Source organism: Hemitrygon akajei, chromosome 3 (assembly GCF_048418815.1).
Source record: "Hemitrygon akajei chromosome 3, sHemAka1.3, whole genome shotgun sequence".
In the NCBI taxonomy this organism is placed as follows: Eukaryota; Metazoa; Chordata; class Chondrichthyes; order Myliobatiformes; family Dasyatidae; genus Hemitrygon; species Hemitrygon akajei.
In genome coordinates this window covers 150,316,622-150,338,365 of record NC_133126.1, presented here as the reverse complement: position 1 = coordinate 150,338,365, position 21,744 = coordinate 150,316,622, and the positions used below count along the sequence as shown (strand labels likewise).

The window sequence follows — 21,744 nt, the reverse complement described above, 5'->3', positions numbered from 1 at the left end:
GTAATTTTATGAAAATTCTATATAATCTTTTTCACCGTGCAGGCTTCAAAATAACAATCACTTCCATTATTAGAAATGATCATTAGTGAAGTCAATTATTTTTCTGGCAAACTGATGCAAATTGAATGTCAGTGGATGAGGTAGCACAATATTAGCATTCATGACAGAAGTCGCCATTCTATTATTTATGCAAAACAGAAAAGGAAAATCAGCTATTTTTGTCTTTACCCAAAATGAATTTACAAAATTCATATTTCAATTTGATTGATCTGTTTTATCAGAACTCTCAAACAGATAAGAATACAAAACCTTGCAGCTCTAAAAAAAAGAAATGACTGGAAATTCCTCTTTGCAGATTAGGCAACATGATTAAACTAGTCAGCATCACTGAATTCTCAAATTATCTCTGAAGCATGAAAAGTGACTCATTGTGTGCATGAGCGAAGTAGATATTTGTCTGAAAAGTCAATTTAGCATGTAGATTGTTGAGCAGCAGCAGATTAATAATAACATGCCACTCACATGTGTGATCTACCTGTTGTTTAAGATTAAAAGTACAGCGCAGTGATCTGTAACTTGAATTTCATTGTGCAAGCGACTGATTAATAGGTAATTAATCCACATTTATCCAATATTGCCAGACTGAAGTTTCACTATAATGCTGGGGTTATGAAGGATCTCCATATCGCTCCACTTAAATTAAAAACTCCCTTCGCTCATGTTGCTATGGTTTCTTAGAATATGTTAGCCAACATAATACCGTAATGTAAATTATTCCCACCTGTGTACATGCTGCATACCAGCTCTCATGCACTTTGGTCAAATGTTTGTACAACATCATAATCTCTGTGCAATTGACCCAAATATAATAGAATAACACAAAGCTCAACAAACTGGAGACATGCATAATTAATTATTGCTGCTTAAAGATATTCCCCTGCAGTACCCTACATCAAATTCACATTTGTACTATTTGTAATATGGTCTTGATTTCATCCAGAGATATTTATCAGGTATGCTGCATACACAAAACACTTAGCATTGTCAGTGATCCCTCCCATCTCTTTGGCCACCTACCAATAGACAAGCAGCACAGTTGCATTAGGAAAAGAACTCTTAGGGTGGGAACGAGCTTCTTCCCCCAAGCCATAAACTTTCTGAACTCCCTGTCACCACCCAGGTCTGATCATGCATGAAACAGCAGTAGCGTTATACTGTTTACTTTTTAACTTGTATCGTATAAGCACCTTGTTATTTGTTAATTTACTAGCGGTAATATTACTTTAAGTTATATGTATGACCTCTACATACTGTGTTGTGCCCCTTGGTCCTGAGGAACGTTGTTTCCTTTGACGGTATATATGCGTACGGTTGATGGACGATAAACTTGAACTATTTGCAAATGCAGACTTAGACAAACACATTGCTGACATAATTTTTTAAGATGTCCGTGTTCAAAGAAACAATACTGTTACAAAATTTGCAATGAATGCATGAATAATAAAAATATTTTTCAATGTTAAGTGTGTATCTTTATTCAAATGTTAATAATATATTGACCTTCCAGCGGTTGGCTTTGGAATGAAAATCACAGAATTTCTGATGGAGTATGCATTATGCATTCATTTGCCTCAAATGTCTGCTCTCTTCTGAGGTTTGTTCATGCTTAGGAATCCTCACAACAGTGTTCACTGTTGAACTAAAGGCCTTCTACAACTGGTGAACACCCTAGGGACCAAACTGCATCATTACTGCTGAAGCGCACATTTTAATTGAAACTTTCTTTTGTTTTCATGGGGTTTTTTTCTAAAATAAAATTTCCAATCTGTCCCACACTGCCTATCGAATACCAGTTCCCCATTTCCTGCACATTCCTCCTCAAATATTCATTGATGACACAACGAGACCTGATTCGTACCAAGGATTTTTGAACCTAGTTAAAACCAATGTGCTGAGATAATAGATGGGTAATGCCTTACAGCAGCATTTCTCATCGGGGTTCCGTACAACCCTAAGGTTCCGTGAGAGGTCGCCGGGGGTTTGTAAGAGATTGTGATCTAAAAAAATTGTTTTTTGAACTTTGCGCAACATGCGATGCTAGCGCTCACAGTGGTGGACAGTGACCGAACAGCCGTTAGCAATCTCGTTAGAGGTCTCTGAGCCCAGTTGGACTGTGTTTATTTGCTTGAGTGCATTCTCAGTTTCTAACGCACGAAAGGGGAGGCCTTTGATAATTGGCAAGTGCTGTACTGTACTGAGTGGAGGACAATAGGCTGATGAGCGTGAAATACGTTTTCCAAGCATTGAACGGACTCTCCCAACTTGGGCTGTGATGTCAGACCTTCCCTCCCAAATTACCTCTGCCACGCCAACTGACTTATGCGAGCAAACAAACTCCACCTGTGCAGTAGAAAATAGAAAATTAGAGGGATATTTTCATTCTAAAGGAGGAATTCTTACACAATGTGACTCAGCTGCTGGCCTGCCACTTTGTTGTTGTAAATGTTGCAAAAGGCAGATTATATAGGTTACAAGTGAATTGTATTGTGAAGTTTCTGTACTTTTTGCTGTTTTCTCATTTAGTTATTTATTATGCCATTTTTTAAATATTTTATTAACCCATGTTTTACAGACATGTCTAACAGTACAATTGTCTGAGTCATTTCACTGAGCTAGACAAAACAGACACAAAAAAGTCCGTCTTTACAATGAAAGCTACTTATCAGTGGGTTTTATTTGGACTGGGGATCCAGGTTGTCCTGTTCCATTGTGCCGAGTCTGTGGTAAACAACCTACAAATGCAGCAATGGCTCCAAAAAAATTGAAAAGATGTTTAACTACAAATCACAGCAATATGATACCTAAAAGTGCTGATTATTCTAAACGGCCATTGGAATCTCAAAACAAACAAAGTAAGGCTTTTGTTAATAAAACCACAGTCAGTAAGAGGACAGAGGAAGCAAGTTATTTAGAAGAACTTACTACCCAGAAAAGAAAATGTCACACAGTTGGTGAGTACCTAATAATGCCAGCATGTAAAATTAGAGTGGGTAAAATGTTAAGACGAGATACAGTATGAGAAATTGAAAAGGTTTAATTCTCAAACAGTACCCATAAGTTGATTTTATGATCACATGTCACATGACACTGAAGAGGTTTTGTGTGATAAACTGAAAAAAAAAACAGCTTCTCTATCCAGGTTGATGAGTCAACAGATTTCACCAATAAATGTCATGTTGTAGCATTTGTAAGATTTGTAAATGATTGTAAAATTCAAGAAAGCTTTGCCTGTTGCAAAGAGCTGCCAGAAACAAGTATAAGTCAAGATATATCTAATGTTTTGTCTTCATATCTGGAAATAAAACGTCTGTCTCGGAGGAACTGTGTTAGCAACTGTGTTGCTTTGGCTTATGGTTTTTAGGAACTTAACTATTCAACATTGTCGATAAATTTTCATGTTGTAGATAGCATTAATTAAAATCAACTTACAGCCTTTATTTAAATTAATTCTACTGAGCCTACCCTTAGAAAAATTAAATCTCATTTGGCTTAATACATTCTGTTAAATAACTGGCTTATGTTTTCTTTATGAGTTTTTAAAATTCATGAAAGGGAAAGAAAGAGATTAATTTCAAGAAAGGTAAGATAAGCTTAACTACCTTTTTTCAAGAAAGGTTGGCTAAAAATTTATTCTCTACTTAAAAGAGCATTGACAATTATTTTTGGATTATTATATCTACAACTTATTGATCACACCAACTTACCATGAGCTGTGGATGCTATATATTTATATTTTGCGCAGGGATTCCCTGAGACCTGAAAATTATTTTAAGAGTTTCTCCAGGGTGAAAAGGTTGAGAAAGACTGTCTTACAGTATCATCTAATCCAAACTGTGCACTATAATTTTGTACCCATGTTCAATTATTTCTTTTTGCCCATTTAAGATTTATTTTTGGCAAAACAGATGAGACGTCCTGAAAGAACAAATCTACTAGCATTATGGCATCTCATCAAAACTGTGCCCAACAGCAATAGGCTTTGTTCTCAAGGAGAGATCTCTCACCGAGCTCTTTAATCTATTGCTATTAATATTTCCTCACCCTAATAATCAAAAACATGACAGAGGATATCTACAGATACTTGACAATTTTCAGACTTTTTTATTAGACATGAACAATATTGATGAACTTTAAATGAACAGACTCTTACCAGTCATTGCTGAGAGGTCAGCATTAACACTAAACAGGTCCAAGATGCCAAGGCTAGCCAGGATCTCCTTCAGATCAACATTCTGCATCACCTTAAATCTAGTAACATAGATACATATGTAAAAACTCAAACACTAATGAACAATAGTACAATATAAAAAGCATTCTTACAGCAAATATCTAACACAGTATATTCAATTTTGTAAAGGCAAAGAATAATAAATATTATTTTATTGAGAACTAAGAGCCACAATGGTGGCAAATGCACTGCTACATAATACAACTTCAAACCAATCAACTTATTTGATTTGATGTAAATTGCATTCTCAGTTCTGTATCTTGGCTTTGAATCCTCTACAAATGCTTTTAAGGTCTGTGGCAGCTGGTGATGCTTAAAATACACCCGCATGAACATACAAGATTTGCTGTGCTATTGATGCTATTTATTGTTACAGTAAATGCTGGACAACTTGAATTGGATATTTTGGTTGCCAAATTTGCAAGGTGAATTGGTGAATGAGAAACAAAGAGTAACTGTCTTCCAATCAATCCTGCAGTCTGAATTCAATTTGAATTAACTGGAACAGAAATTATTCAATAGCTTTGAGCATATGGTCCGCTATTTTAAAATACAAGTTGCATTTTAAGTATCTTCAGTTCTTTAAGAACTTAATACTATAGTTTTTCTCACAATATTTTTGGTTAAGAGAAAGTTAATGGCATAGCAAGTAGTCAGTTGATACAGGGCACCTGTGGTGTCTGACAGAGAACTATAGGGTCCAATCCCATTTTCTAGGTCATGGATCTTCAAATACATATCTAGGCAATTTTTGAATGGGATGAAGATTTCTGCCTGATCATTCCTTCGGGAAAATATTCACTCTGGTTAAAAAAAAATCCTCATCTACCACTAACTTGTTTTTCTTTTTATGCTTACCTGCTTTAAAAAATGTAATTTATAGTTACTTCATTTGGGATCTCAGTTTCAAACATCTGAGTCTCCCTTCAGATTCCTCTGCTCCAACCAAAAGCGCCAGCTGAATCTTAGCACATAGATTCAAATTTCACTCCCAGAAACATCTTAATAAATCTCATCTACATCATCTTCTACACAAACCCATCTTTTCTGTAATATGCCCACCAGAAATGAATACAGGACATGAGCTGTGGTCTAATATGGTCTCCTAAGCACAACCTCCCCATCTTCACTTTCCATGCCTACAGATAACAAGAGAAAGAATCCAGAATGCCCACTTAACCACCAGATCAACATGCTGAGCTACCTTTCGGACCTGGAATAGGCACAGAGGACAATGAAGCAGACTCTCTGTGCCCCGAGACATCAGGCAACGTTTGCAAGAAGATCCTGTAGCCTTATCCTGGAAGACCCCTTAGTCTTTACTAGGAAGCTAAGATGGAGTTAGAGTTGTATCTTCCATCAAAACCTGAAGTTTATTTGTTTGTTTTTGTTTTACAAATTTTATTTGTCTGCAATATTCCAAAACATTTAAAGACTATTAAAATTGCTGTAAACAAAGATTTAAAAAGCAATAAATACACCTTCAATACAAAAAAAGTCAAAGAAGAATAATTTAAAAGAATTTCCCATTCAGGAAAGCAATGGAATTTGACATTGGGCAAGACAGAGTCCAATGATGGAGCAGAGCAAAGTGCCAACAGCCAGAAATTTCTGGGCCTCTGGTGGATCTTCAGAGCCCTGGGCAGCAGCTGGAAGCATACCTTGAAGAGACTTTGCAGCGGAGTAACGAACAGTGTTTTCTTACTCAGCAGCAGCTACAAATAAATGTTTTCTTCTGACACATCAGACCACAAACAGCACACTTCACTCTCATGTTCACCGAGCTTCATACACTTCAAAATAACTGGGTAAACATATTAGTCATGGTACTGATTTTTATTCCATTACAAATTCCTCACCTTGGCAGAAACACTTCAACCTTCTGCTTCTTCACAGAGCTTGCCCATTCATTAATTAGTTGCGTTTTAATAAGGGGTTCCAAGGTGGCTAGTTGTACTTCCTGTCTTGGGAGAACTATCATCATACTCAGTTTGTCACCAAGGTAAGGCATTTCTAAGACCTGGTAAACTCCTCCCACCTCATTGGAGCCATCACTGAACTCACCTAGAAACAAAAACAAAATGCATCTACATATAATTCACAACCTCTGACTGTCAATGAAATCCACTTTAAACAATAGTTGAGTACTTTTTATTGAACACACAACACAACATAAGAAATAGGAGTAGGAGTAGGCCATCCGGCCCATCGAGCCTGCCCTGCCATTCAATAAGATCATGGCTGATCTGTCCGTAAACTCAGCTCCATCTACCTGCCTTTTCTCCATAACACTTAATTCCCTTACTATGTAAAAACCTATTTAACTGTTTCTTAAATATATTTAATGAAGAAGCCTCAACTGCTTCTCTGGACAGAGAATTCCACAGATTCACCACTCTCCTGGAAAAAAAGTTTCTCCTCATCTTCGTCCTAAATCTTCTCCCCTGAATCTTGAGGCAATGTCCCCTAGTTCTAGTCTCACCTACCAATGGAAACAACTTTCTTACTTCTATCTTATCTATCCCTTTCAAAATTTTGTATGTTTCTATAAGATCCCCTCTCATTTTTCTGAACTCCAGAGAGTATAATCCCGGGCTTTTACATGAAGGACAACTACCGGTCAGGAGTAGAACAAATTCTATGGCAATTCTTTGAAATATAGCCATTGAAACCATGTTCATTTACATGGCTCTTTCAAAAGGCAATACCTCCAACAGTGCAACATAGCCTCACAACTGCATTGTGACAGTCACCTGGATTTGTACTCTGCTCTCTGGAGTGGAACTTAAACACTTGACTACCAACTTTGTAGGACTCTTACTTCTATAAGAATCCCAGCTTGCAGAATGCAGTAAAATAATGAAGCAGAGGGAGAGAGAAAGGTGGCAGAGAGGAGGGAGAAAGCAGAGAAAGATAAAGCAAAATGAGAGAAAAGTGTAAATTGAAGGGGGAACACAACAAATGGTATGGATTTGGTGTCATGTTCAGAATTCACCTTCCATCCAATTTCTGCACCACTTGGTAGGTACTATTTCACTGTAATTGTACCTCACCAAGTGGTTAAATGCACTGAAACGTGGAAACAAAAACTCATTGTGTCCATTTCAGCAGAGTGTTGCTGTACAAGGTTACATAACCAAAGAAAGTTAGGAAACAAAGAAATACTATTCTCTACAAATTTGTACTTCTTTCCCCAAAGACAAGGCAGCTGAATGGAAAGGTCAGTTTTAATTAACAGTACAAAATAGCTAAACGTTTGCAAACCGTAGAAGAAGTCATCTTGCTGATGCATCATGGGTATCTGTATTTCACTTTCATCATCTTTGGTAAAAGGGAAAGTATGTGTATGCTCTGCTCGGAATGGAGACTTCCAGTTTCCTTTAAAATAAACTGCATTGACGAGGACTATGTGGGCCAAAGCATTCAAGTCCTTCCCTGATAAAAGGTTCTGTATTTTGCCTGTGTAGATAAAAGAAAAGATTATTTTACAAATATACAATACAAACAGGGATCTACATTGTACACCCAAACTAAACCATTTCAATTATGTTGCAAATTTAGCTACCGTTAATGTTCCATAGCTGGTTGCAAAACTGGAAGTGATTCCTAGTTGCTCTGGGAATGAAATTTCTGGCTTCCAAATTGAAAATCCTTTTGCAACAATGATCCCCAAAACACGAAAAGTTGTGTGCAGGAATGAATGTTCCTGGTGAGGAATAGGGTGGCAATCAACAGCTTTGTTGTCCTGGATTGTGTTGATTCTGTTGAGTATTGCAGTTCTCATGCAGATCCAGGCATATTCCTTCACACTTATAGCTTTTACTTCATGAAGGGCAAATGAGGTTTGATGAATGAGATAGGAATCACAGTCCTGAATGTGCTCCTGTAGCAATACCACATGTTAATGGTGTCTCCCGGAATAAGGATGGCAGAAAAATGTCAGTGATGCCATTGAACACCAAGGGAAGAGGGCTATGTTTACTTACCAGATGTTCTGGTCCACTCATGTCAATTCACTATTTCCCAGCTTAGCCAAGTAACGTATTGCCATATTTACAACTCCAGAAGCTTATCTTTTAGTGAATGCCCCAAATCTTCTACCATCACCATCCTTGGGCATTCCACATTCAATTGATATAATACTCAGCAGCAAAAGCACTCGAGTCTGAACACTGACTCTGATAACTCCAGGTGTCAGGTCAAAGAAACTGTCATTTTCAACCTCTATGTTAAATAGAACTCAACAGAATCACTGATTGCAACAAGGAAACTGATAAAGTCCAAGTGGAAAGTTTACTGGTCATTGCCAAGATTATCTGAACTATATAACCCAGTTGGACCCTGAAAGATATCAATGTCAGAAACAGCATGTGGCAAATAATAACTGTACCAATTTATATTAGTAAGAAAACCACATAGGCTGTTTAGCAAATACCACTTGGATTAAATAGGTACTAGAAAATGACAATCTCCACTTCTCCCAATGGCATTACCATCATTAAAATCCACATCATCATTATCCTCTAGGTTATCTCAGGGGGTCTAGAAACCAGAGCACCAGGTCAGAAAGTGAAGAGATTGAGCGGAAGGAAGATATCATGGCCAGTAAGTCAGGGAGGATCTATATTTCAAAGTTTCATGGATTTTGCTTTTATTAATTGAGACATTCAGTGCAAGAGTAGGGGAAAGTTATTTTTCAGCTTTATAAAACTCGTATTAGACCACATATGGAGCATTGCATTCAATTCTGGTTGCCTCTGTACAAGAAAAATAGAGAGGAGTCAGAAGAGGTTTTACTAGGATACTCACAAAATGCTGGTGGAACACAGCAGGCCAGGCAGCATCTATAAGGAGAAGCACTGTCGACGTTTCGGGCCAAGACCCTTCGTCAGGACTCGGCCCGAAACGTCAACAGCGCTTCTCCCTATAGATGCTGCCTAGCCTGCTGTGTTCTACCAGCATTTTGTGTGTGTTGTTGTTTGAATTTCCAGCATCTGCAGATTTCCTCGTGTTTGCTCTTTAAATTTACTAGGATACTGCCTGGATTGGAGGGCAGGTGCTATAAGGAGAGATTGGACAAACTAGGGCTGTTTTCCCTAGAGTGACAGAGGCCAAGAGCTTACCTGGCAGAAATTTACAGGACAGAGTCATAGAGTGATGTAACACCGCAATGGATAATCCCAAGCCTGGCTGTGAAAGGCGGAGGGTTGGGCCTAGGGATGGTAACTCATCCCACGAAAGCCTAGAGCTACAGAAACACCAAAAGAGGCTGGGAGAGGATGGATCTCTGGCTGCTAGTAACAACTTGAAAGACTGGCCTAGGACAGACTACTCTGGGGAGCTGCTGTCGACAGCCGATGCCCCATTAGGGGTAATGGGCTTTAACAAATGTCACAGAACTTTACAGCACATTAACTCATGTAGCCCATGCTGTATTATTATTCTGTAGTGTCCCATTGACCTACAGCCACAGCACAGACCTTCCATCAGTGCATTTTTCCTTTCCAAATTTCCCTTAAAATTGAAATTGAACCCACTACTTCTGCTGGCAACTTGTTCCACACTCACATCACCTTCTGACAGAAGAAATTCCCTCTCATATTCTCCTTAACCATTTCACCTTTCACACTCATCTCATTAACTCTAGTTCTAGTCTCACCCAACCACAGTAGAAAAATCCTGCTTGCATTTACCCCATCTATATCCTTCATAATTTTGTATACCTCCCTTTGTTCTCTTACGCTCCAGGGAATAAAGTCCTAACCTATTCAACCTTTCCTTATAACTCAGGTCCTCAAGTCCCAAGAGCATCCTTGTAAATTTTCTCTGCACTCTTTCAATTTTATTGATATCTTTCCTGTAGGTAGATGACCAGACTTGTACACAATACTCCAAATTAGGCCACACCAACATCTTATACAACTTCAACATAACATCCCAAATCCTGTACTCAGTATTTATGAATATCAATGTGCCCAAAGCTCTCTTTACAACCCTATCTATGTGTGAGAACACCTTTAAGGAATTATGGATCTGTATCCCTAGATCCTCCTGTCCTACCGTACTCCTCAGTGCCCTACTTTCACTGTGTAGTTCTTACCCTCGTTTGTCCTCCCAAAGTGCAACACCTCACACCTGTCTGCATTAAATTCCATCTGCCATTTTTCAGCCCATTTTTCCAACAGGTCCAGAACCCACTGCAAGCTTTGATAGCTTTCCTCGCTGTCGATTACACCCCGAATCTCGGCATCATCAACAGATTTGCTGAACCAGTTTACCACATTATCATCCAGATCTTTGATATAGATGACAAATGACAGACCCAGCCACACACCACTGATCACAGGCCTTTAGTCAGAGAGGCAACCATCTACCACCACCTCTGGTTTCTTCCATGAAGCCAACGTCAAATGCAATGTACTAACTCATCCTGAATGCCAAGTGACTGAACCTTCTTGACCAAATCTCCATGTGGGACCTTGTCAAAGAACTTGCTAAAGTTCATGTAGGCAATATCTAAATTATAAGCATAGATAAAATTGACAGCCAGTCTCTTTTCCTCATGGTAGAAATGTCTAATACTGTAGGTCATGCATTTAAGATGAGAGGGGGAAGTTCAAAGGAGATTAGTGAAGGATTCTTTCTTTTTTTAAATAGACAGAGTGGTGGGTGACTGGAATGTACTGCCAGGGTAGTAGCTGAGGCACACACGAGAGAGGCATTTAATAGTCTCTTATGCAGAGAATGGAAAGATATGGACTACAAGCAAGCAGAAGGAAGTAGATTAAAGAGGTGCCATTAGCTTAATTAGCTTGGAACAATATTGTGGACAGAAGGGCCTATTCAAGTTCAATTGTCAGTCAACTATACACGGGTACCGATGAATACAGCCAAATGAAACAGCGTTTCTCTGGGCCCAAGGTACAAAACACAATACCAACAGTCGTACATAGAAAAAGGCACATTTTGCACATAAGATAGCAGCAAACAGAGACACATAAAAACAAATAATATAACACAAGTTCCTGATTCCCTGGTTGTTGCTGGCAAATAGAAGCCCGTAGCAGTCTGCAGAGGAACACGTTCCAGCCTGTCTTCTACCGATTCCTGTACTGTTCTCATCTTCTGTTATTACCACTGACAGGAAACTTAACTGGGGCAGTAGCACTAGTGAGTTGGTTGAAAGAATAGATGAAGGTCCAATTTTCTTCCCAGCACACCCACCCCTCATGAAGGACCAGCAGTAAAAGCAAAGGAATACTTCCCACTTGCCTGGATCCACACAAGTTCCATAGCAGTGAGGAGATTTAATGCAATACGCTCATTTCTACCGCACTACAAGAACATATTCATGATTCACCAATCATTATAGATAGATAGATAGATAGATACTTTATTCATCCCCATGGGGAAATTCAACATTTTTTCCAATGTCCCATACACTTATTGTAGCAAAACTAATTACATACAATACTTAACTCAGTCAAAATATGATATGCATCTAAAATCACCCTCTCAAAAAGCATTAATAATAGCTTTTAAAAAGTTCTTAAGTAGTTTACTTAAATACATTGAGTCCTAATCCCGATACTTTAACATATCTTACTCCTGGCGGTTGAATTGTAAAGCCGAATGGCATTGGGGAGTATTGATCTCTTCATCCTGTCTGAGGAGCATTGCATCAATAGCAACCTGTCGCTGAAACTGCATATTGCAAGGGTTTCCAATTTACAAGCCACTAATTTCATTTTTAAAGCAGCAAAAATTAATTCCACTTTGGCAAGTTATTTTTTGCATATCCCCGTGTATGTGATGGGGAGAAACATTGTAATCTGGCAATACTCACTAGCAGTTTGATTCTTTACCCATTCATTGATGAGATCAGCCACTGAAGAAGGATGGTTGAAGTCAACATTTTCAGCACTGGCACTGAAATACCTGTTCAGCATTTGTAGGTAATTGTCACTTAGTTGAAATCCTTCCTGCACAAACAACGAGTTGGCAACTTCCATTACATACTGCTGATGATCTGCTTTCATTGATTGAGAAAGGTCATGGAAGAAGCCAAATTCTTCACCTGTGCAGAATAAATTAGCAATTTTATAATATACTCCATAATAATACACATCATAATTGGGACATCTCACATTTTCAATGTTTTCCACATTCTTTAAGAAAACTTCATACAAGTAAGTGGGAAGAATTGAAGTAGTTTCTCAGGGGTAAACAAGAAAATCATTTTCAGAAACATCTCAATTTTTAAGTGGAAGAAACAAAGAAATGAATGGAAATGTAGTACAAAGAAATAACACTTTTCCTCAAAGAACTTCACTGCAGAACAAGCTATTTTGGCTACATAGCTGTCATCATTCCATGAATAATGGATTAAATACATTTAAATTTCCATCATCCATTCACGGTAGCATACCCAAGTTCAAAATAACTCCTCAACACAATAAAAAAGGACAATAAATTGAACTCAGTAGGAGCAGAGTTTGAGTTCTACAATAAATTCTAGAAGATAATGGTTTGTGCGTCTTGTGCCAGATGCTATTGTTCAGGATGCAAGGGCATGCAGGAAAAAAACAAGTACCGTAGATTCCGGATTTTAAGCCGCTACTTTTTTCCCACATTTTGAACAGCTTTGAACTTTGCGGCCAATAATCCGATGCGGCTAATGCAAGGTTTTTTTCATGCCGCCTCGTAAACATTTTGCCTCGTAACAGTAGACCAATAAAATTGATGAGTAGTTCACAGAGGTCCAATGAAATTGTACGATAAATCAAGCGCACTTTCACAATTAAATTATTGTAAATCAGTCATTTGTACTCACCCTCATCAACATGGAAAACACTCGAAGCATTGTGCTACCTACCCTCTTAGTTTAAACTATATTTGTTTTCTGTACTACATCGCGGGATGCTATGACGACACACCCGGTTTCACGGCGTCTTGTGGGAAAATGCCGTTTGCGATGAAACGGAAAGGAGGGGGTCGAGCGGCGGAGCGGCTTTGGATCTGAGCGAAATCTGCTTTTAAATGCCGTTTGCGATGAAACGGAAAGGAGGGGGGGAGCGGATTCCGCGAGCGGCTTTGGATCCGAGCGAACTCTGCTTTTAAGTTAAAGGTATCAATAACTTTTCCTGGTAGGCTGCAGTATATATATTTTTTACCAGTCGTTAGGAGATATTGGAATGTTGTTCAGTAAAGAAGTATACGCAACGTATATTTAAAAGTAGCCGCGTACGGGCACGGTTCGAAAAAAAGCATTTGCAATATGTATTTGTTTTTGTTACCATATGGATTTAATTAAAAGTTAAAAAAATCCTCACGTGTAATATCTTTCTGTGTAAATATTACAACGTGGGACACCTGCGGCCGAAAATCCGGTGCGGCCTAAAATCCGGTGCGGCCTTTACATTTAAAAAAATGATTTTATTTCTAAAATTAGTGCCAGCGGCTAAAAATCAGGTGCGCTCTGTAGTCCGGAATCTACGGTAGTATGCAAAAGCAAATAGATGATACATCATCTATTGTGTATACATGTTCCATATCAATAAAATGATCAATTATAGCTGCTGCTGACCAATTTGTTCTACTGTTCAAAGTAAATTTATTATCAAAGTATGCACGTCACCATATACTACCCTGAAATTTATTTTCCTGCAGGCATTTACTGTAGAACAAAGATTCAAACTGTTCTACAGTTTGATTCAGTGATTCAAACTGAATCATTGAAAAACTACATGCAAACAACCAATGTGCAAAAAGACTAACTGTGCAAATACAAGATAATACAAGAATCTAAAGATTTCTTATTTTTTGAAGTCACTTTAGAGGAGGAATTTGACAAATGCTGAAGAATTTCTTCTCTCAAATTCAAGATTTCACCATAAACAAGTTGTTCCAAGACACTAGTGAAATTGTTAGCACCTACCAGAGTGCAGATTGAATTGGAGAATGAGCAGAACAAAATGCTGGAGTTGGCATTGGAACATGGAGCAGGAGGCTGTTGACATCACACGGATTATCTTATGGGTACCAAACATCATTTTTGCTCCATAGATAATTCAACGTTGATTGAATTCCCTCAATTTCCACTTGATGTTTTAGCAACATGCAGATGTGTGCCTACTTAGGAGTTACTATAAATAATCTATCCTCACATCCTGATGTCAATTAAATAAGAAAAATCTTTATAGTAGCTTGATCCCTACATTGTAACCAATTAGTGCTGGCTAAGGGCACAATTTCCATCCCAGTTTCTGGGTGTATCAAATACAATTCCAAAAAGAAGGTCCTTTATTAAAAACTCTTGTTGAAATGAGGCAGGCACCTACAATAATTCAAGCCACAAATGATTCTTTTTTAAAAAAAAGAATTTTACAATGGTACAAGTCTTGATTGGCTAATGAGAAGTATTCAAGAGCACCAATCACGTAACCTTGGATCAAGACATAGAAGCCATATCCCAGGGAACTAGTTCTTGGAAACAGCAGCTTCAAGAATCTCAATAAGGGATTAGTTTACGCTGCTTGATGAATATCTAGAATCAAGGATTGTTACAGCACAAAAGAAAGTCATTCAGCCATTTTGTCTCTGAAAGGTCTCTAAAATGACTGTAGCATTTCAATCTGTAGCATTTTCTATGGAGCCTTTCAAATTTTTTTCCATCGTGTATGTACTTATCCAGTCCCTCAGCAAGACCACAATGGATCCTGCCTCCATTATACTTTCAGGCAGTGCATTCCATCTTGCGTATTGTTTCCTTTATGCTGACTTTAATTTAAATACTGTACCACCAATGGAAACAGTGTTGCTCTCACTATTCACTCTGACCAGACCCCTCATCATTTTATCGCCCCTCAGCCTTTGCTAAAGAAAACTATTTGAGCTTCTCTAATCCAACTGTAAAATTGCATCTTACAAACTATTTTCCTGAACCTTTTCTGGACACTTTCTAATAACTTCACATCTTTCCTTCAATCTGATGATCAGACCTGAACACAACATTTCAGATGAAGTTAGAGCAGTTCAGAAAAACATTCCTGTTTTTATACTCCATGTTTCAATTTCTGAAGCCCAGAATATACAGCACATGTCCAACTAGTTCCTTCTTTTAAAATCTGCACTGCTACTTTCAATAATTTACACAAATATATTTCTGGGTACCATTGCATCTATGCTTGCTTTAGAAGGGCAAATATAACTTTTAAGTTAACAAATCTGACACTTTGCAACTATGATTCACCTTAAATTTTCTAAGTACATATTATAATCCTACTGAACAAACACAATTACATATGGCAAGTTACCTCTTAGCGTGGAATTGGAGCCCGTAACATGTTGAATTTGCTCGAGGGTTGTACCAGCAGCACCAATCTCAATCATTCCCAAAGCAATGATGATACTGAAGGGGGAGTAAAAAATATTTTCATCTTTCTGTATTGACCTCAAGTGATGGTAAACCTTGACGGAAAAGTCAGTGGTGGCATTATCCTGGAAGTCTCCATTTACTGCCACATACTTCACAATCAGAAGGATCAGGATTCCCGGTAATTTTGCCATTTTAGTTTAATTTCCAAACCTACAGGAAATGGAAAGGCAAAGAACGTCATAAAAATTAAAATACAACATCTAAAAAGTAACTACTATTTCAAAGCAATGTTGTCAACTGGCAAATGGTGCAATAACCTGTATAACTGATAATAACCAGAGTAGAGTGGAAATGTATTCAACTTAATGTCAACAAAGAGCAATAAGAACTCTACTGAATATGTTTAAAATAAAAATCGATAAATTGATTCAAAAAATAAGCCAAGGATTCCTGCAATTCTTTTTCAGCTTTCACCAAGGAAAATGCCTGGCATTTACATTGTGTCTCATGCTAAGAAATATCTCAATGCATTTAATAAAAATAAGTTAGCTTGAATTTACAGAATGGAGAAACTGCAGGGGCCATGACAGTAACTGTTTGGATATGAGCTTTCCACCTCCTATTACATAAAATTTGTGAAGTGCATCTTAAAATTTTAATACAACTGACAATGTTTCATCCAGCCACAATCAGATACCATTTTGAAATATATTTTTGGATAAGTTTTGTCTAATAACATTATTGGATGATCTTGTTGCACTATTACAGATTGCCAGGTATGATGTTGTGGCCATCACTGGATTGTGGCTGAAGGATGGTGGTAGTTGGGAGCTGAATGTCCGAGGTTACGTGTTATATCAGAGGGATAGGAAGGTAGGCAGAAGGGGAGGTGTGGCTCTACTGGTAAAGAATGATATAAAATCAGTAGAAAGATGTTACATAGGATTGGAAGATGTTGAATCCTTGTGGGTTGAGATAAGAAACTGCAAGTGTAAAAGTCCATGGATGGCAGTTATATACAATCCACCCAACAGTGGCTGGGAGGTGGACCACAGGTTACAACAGGAAATAAAAAAGGCGATTCAAAAGGGCAATGTTATGGTAGTCATGGGAGATTTTAACATGCAGGTCGACTGGGAAAATCAGGTTGGTAATGGATCTCAAGAGAGTGAGTTACTTGAAAGCCTAAGCGAATTTTTTTTAACAGCAGTTTGTCATTGAGCTTACTAGGGGATCAGCTATATTGGATTGGGTGTTATGTAATGAATTGGAGGTGATTAGGGAGCTTAAAGTAAAAAAACCCTTCGGAATCAGTGATCACAATATGATTGAGTTGAACCTGAAATTGCATTGGCAGAAGTCTGATGTAGCAGTATTTCAGTGGAGTAAGGGAAATTACAGTGGTTTGAGAGAGGAGTTGGCCAAGGTGAATTGGAAGGAGCTGCTGGCAGGGATGTCAGCAGAGCAGCAATGGCTTGCATTTCTGGGGGAAATTAGGAAGGTGCAGGACATATGTATTCCAGAAATGAAGAAATACTCAAATGGTAAAGTAGTACAACCGTGGCTGACAAGGGAAGTCAAAGCTAATGTAAAAGCAAAAGAAAGTGCATACAACAAAGCAAAAATTAGTGGGAAGTCAGAGAATTGAGAATTTTTAAAAAAACCTACAGAGAGTAACTAAAAAAAATTAGAAAAGATGAAATATGAAAGCAGGCTAGCAAATAATATCAAAGTGGATAGTAAAAGTTTTTTCAAGCATGTTAAAAATAAAAAATGAGAGTGGATATAGGACTGCTAGAAAATGAGGCAAGAGAAATAATAATGGGGGACAAGGAGATGGCTGATGAACTAAATGAGTAGTTTGTATCAGGCTTCACTGTGGAAGACACTAGCAGAATGCCTGATGTTGTAGTGTGTGAAGGTGCTTACAAAGCTGAAAGACCTAAAGGTACATAAGTCACTTGGACCAAATGAACTGCACCTGGGGTACTGAAAGAGGGAGCATTAGAGATTGTGGTGGCATTAGAAATTATCTTTCAAAAATCATTGGAATCTGGCATGGTGCCAGAGGACTGCAAAGTTATAAATGTTACTCCTCTCTTTAAGAAAGGAGGAAGGCAGCAGAAAGGAAATTATAGACCAGTTAGCCTGATCTTGAGCTCAATGGTTGGGAAGAAGTTAGAGTCAGTTGTTAAGGATGAAGTCATGGAGTACTCGGTGACACAGGACAAGACAGTACAAAGTCAAGGAAAATCTTAACTGACAAACCTGTTGGAATTCTTTGAAGAGATTACAAGTAGGATTGATGCAGTGGATGTTGTATATTTGGACTTTCACAAGGTGCCATGCATGAGACTGCTTACCAAGTTAAGAGCCCATGGTATTACAGAAAATTTACTAAAATAGTTAGAGAATTGGCTGATTGGTAGAAGGCAGCGAGTAGGAATAAAAGGATCCTTGTCTGGTTGGCTGCCAGTGACTAGTGGTGCTCCACAGGGGTCAGTGTTGGAACCACTTCTCTTTATACTGCATATAAATGATTTAGATGATGGAATTGATGGCTTTATTGCCAAGCTTGCAGATGATACAAATATTGGTGGTGGGGCAGGTGGTGTTAAGGAAACAGGTAGGATGCAGAAGGACTTAGACAGATTAGGAGAATGGGCAAGAAAGTGGCAAATGAAATGCAATGTTAGAAAATGCATGGTCATGCACTTTGGTCATAAAAATAAATGTGCAGACAATTTCTAAATGGGGAGAAAATCCAAAAATCTGAGATGCAAAGTGACTTGGGAGTCCTTGTGCAGAAGACCCTAAAGCTGCAGGTAGAGTTGGTGGTGAGGAAGGCAAGTGCAACGTCAGTATTCATTTCCAGAGGTCGAGAATACAAAAGTAAGAATGTGATGCTGAGGTTTGATAAGGCACTGTTGAGGCCATTGAGAAGAGCTTTGGACCCCTCATCTTAGAAAAGATGTGCTGCCATTGGAGAGGGTCCAGAGGAGGTTCACAAGGATGATTTCAGGAATGAAAGGGTTATCATACAAGGAACGTTTGATGTCTTTGGGTTTGTACTGACTGGAATTCAGAAGGATGAGGGGGAAATATCATTGAAACCTTTTGAATGTTAAAAGGCCTAGACAGAGTAGATGTGGAAAATATGTTTCCCATGGTGGTAGAGCAGAGGACAAGAGGACACAGCCTAAGGATAGAGGACGCCCATTCAGATAGAGATGCGGAGAAATTTCTTTAGCCAAAGGGTGGTAAATTTGTGGAATTTGTTGCTACATGCAGCTGCAGAGGCCAGGTTGTTGGGTGTATTTAGGGCAGAGATTGATAGGCTCTTGATTGGAAATTGCATCAAAGGTTAGGAGGAGAAGGCTGGGAACTGGGGTTGAGGAGGAGAAAAAAAGGATCAACCATGATTGAATGGCGGAGCAGACTCGATGGGCCAGATGGTCGAATTCTGCTCCTGTGTCTTATGATCTAAAACTGGTGCAGAATGAACAAGTTAAATATCTTCTATGGCAATGATGTCTCGGTTCTACTGTCTGAAAAGCTCTTCTATTTCTCCATCTCACATGCTGGAGATCACTTTATACCCTATATTTCTAATAATACTTCTGGTTACCCTTACAACCCCTTCTTTCATCTCAATGAAAATTTGTGACTGAATACATTTTCTCTGCAGCATCTTTTGATTTTTTTGCAGTAACGTATAGAATGTGTTACATCAATAAAAGTTGCTTTTTGGTCCAGCAACACTTCTTTTGATGGGTTATTAATAATTACTTTATTTCTAGCGTAATGCAATATGGCACAATATCAACTACCTTTTTTTCATTCTATAATGTAAAGCAGCAGCCTTATTGAAGGAAGAGCTATGTCGATTTAAAGCTAGTGAAGAGCAAGGCGATACAAACAACAGGAGGGACTAATCCCAAATGGGAATTGTTCAAAGAGAGAAAAAAATAACACAATTTCAGTCAGACATTTAAATAAGGATACCTCCTTGAATGCTTCATTTCAGAAAAAGATAATAATTTCATTATTTTTAAACAACCATTCCTATAAGGACTATTTACGATACAAGATGTTAATGTTAAATAATTCTACATACAAGAATATTTTATTATGACTACATTTTCCCCATGAATAGTTAGTGCCATGTTCATATTGATGCTTCTCTTCTTAAGTGCACGATTCCTCAAGTGGAAAAATACCACGAAAATTAAGCCAACTATTTTCTAATTCAGGAGCGGCGCACGCATGTTGTTGTTTCCTCGCTCCTTAACGAGCAACTACAGAGCCCAGAAAAGTAGCATGTGATTTTAAATACTAAAATTATAATGGACACCTCAGTGAAGAATTCAGTACTAAAGGGCAGTACTCAACGAGGAGAAAATTTCACCTGCTACAAAAACATCAAATTGCCGAAATTATTCATTTATTCCTGCATCTTTTACCACGCCACGGAATATGCTCGACTTGCAAGCAAAGCGAAGAGAATTTTTTTTGTTCTTTACAAGATTACATTAATAGACATTTCAAAAATAAGGCATTTCGAAATCAGGAAATTAAACGAGCAGATAATTGAAAGTTAATACATTTCGTAACATTTCACTGACATTAAAAATACAAAACCAAATTTTCTTGAAAAAAATCTAAATAACTCGACTCAACACAGGTGAATACACATGACCTATCATATAGTTTGAAAATCTTTTCTACCTGATAGGATTCGCTTTTTTAAAGGTTTTTTTAAACAGTAAAATACTAAAATTCAGCAAGTATTAGTCAACAAGACCTAAGCTAGTCAGACACAAAGCGATAATAACTTCACGATTAAAAACTCGGCGAATTAATAAACCTGAGCAGCCCCTACATTCAAATCAACACACAATATATAACATGTCGATCGCATCTATAACACTGGACCACTGTACGCTTCACTAGACCACAAACAACTTTTGTGAGGTGCAATTTCCATCTAATCACATTCCAGGACCGCTATTGGATTTCTATACACGATGTTAAAATGCAAAACACCCGTACTTGCCTTCTGCGCTTAACAAATGCTGCCAAACCCTTACAGAGGATGCTTTCTACTGTCAGACTCGGTATTTTGACAGCCTTAGAATCTAACCTAAATTAAAATTAAAATTTAAATAAAGCAATAGATGGAGATGCCAAGAGCTTTTACATCCTTATTAGAGGTTGGAGCCAATAGAAAGCCGCCCAGGTCTGCAACCACTGCATCACTCTGCTCCCACGCTCAGAGCGCCAGAGGCTCACGATCAGTGCAGCTTTTCATTCGATGCTTGGTATGTCAATCTCGATCTCGGGGAAAGCGAATGACGCACAGTGGGCGTTGTCGCCTTTTGCTCTTGGATTCCAGGCTTGCAAGCGGAGACGCTGTAGAACTACAAATCCCAGAGGCCTTTGCGTGGCAGCTCATACGTGGCAATGATTGGACGGGTTTGATTGTCCTTCCGGTGGGGCCGACGTTTGGTAAGTTTCCTTCTTTCGGTTTCGGAGGTGCGGTTGTTGTGAGGACCGAGGTGGCTGGAGAAGCGACGGTTGTGTTTTACTTGGCTTCCGAGGCTGGATGTGTGTGTACGTGAGTTCTTGCCACTGTTTTTTTCCCCTCGCTCCCTTGAAAGGCCTGTTGAGTTTGCGACACGGCTCACACTCGGGAGGTGTCCGCCCAGGGTGGTGTGGGCCGAGGGGATCCGACACCTTCGGCTCCTTCAGGCCCTTGTCCGTGAGAAGCTGGGAGTCCGAGCGCTGCAGCTGGCTGGAAGGATTAGCTGCAACTAGTAGTGTGGTTCTGGGCCTGATGTCTGTAAGGAGTTTTAAACTCGATCGATTTGCGGAAGCGTTTGTTAGTTGGAGCTGTTTGGAGTGAGTTCGGGTAATCCAGCGGTTACTCACTCTTACTGTAGCCGTTTTCGATGTATAAGCGATGTTTTTTTCCCTCTTGATTGAGAACCACTGGCTCTTGGAATTGTGAGTTTGCAAATACGGAAAAGTGTTACACCTGGTGGAGCACAACATTTTGAAAGGGCGTGTGGTAATTTGT

The 21,744-nt window shown here is 38.6% G+C and overlaps 2 protein-coding genes across 4 annotated transcripts in view; one reads left to right on the top strand and one right to left on the bottom strand.

Annotated features, from left to right (window-relative positions):
• serpini1 (serpin peptidase inhibitor, clade I (neuroserpin), member 1) overlaps positions 1–20,964 on the bottom strand; it is a 36,713-nt gene extending 15,749 nt beyond the window's left edge. Inside the window, exons 1-6 of the mRNA XM_073041030.1 lie at positions 20,722–20,964; positions 15,604–15,875; positions 12,135–12,365; positions 7,553–7,747; positions 6,148–6,352; positions 4,211–4,308 (exon numbers count right to left, since the gene is read on the bottom strand). Of these exons, the coding sequence (XP_072897131.1) occupies positions 4,211–4,308; positions 6,148–6,352; positions 7,553–7,747; positions 12,135–12,365; positions 15,604–15,856 (982 nt within the window). The 5' untranslated portion in view covers positions 15,857–15,875; positions 20,722–20,964. The remainder of the gene's footprint in view (positions 1–4,210; positions 4,309–6,147; positions 6,353–7,552; positions 7,748–12,134; positions 12,366–15,603; positions 15,876–20,721) is intronic.
• Positions 20,965–21,063: 99 nt separating this feature from the next.
• The window catches only part of pdcd10a (programmed cell death 10a), a 42,179-nt gene continuing 41,498 nt past the window's right edge, over positions 21,064–21,744 (top strand). Inside the window, exon 1 of one of the 3 annotated variants that reach the window (XM_073041034.1) lies at positions 21,064–21,173. The gene's annotated coding sequence lies outside the window, so the exon portion shown is untranslated. Of the gene's footprint in view, positions 21,283–21,744 lie in introns of all 3 variants that reach the window. The other 2 variants (XM_073041031.1, XM_073041033.1) reach the window with 2 other exon arrangements.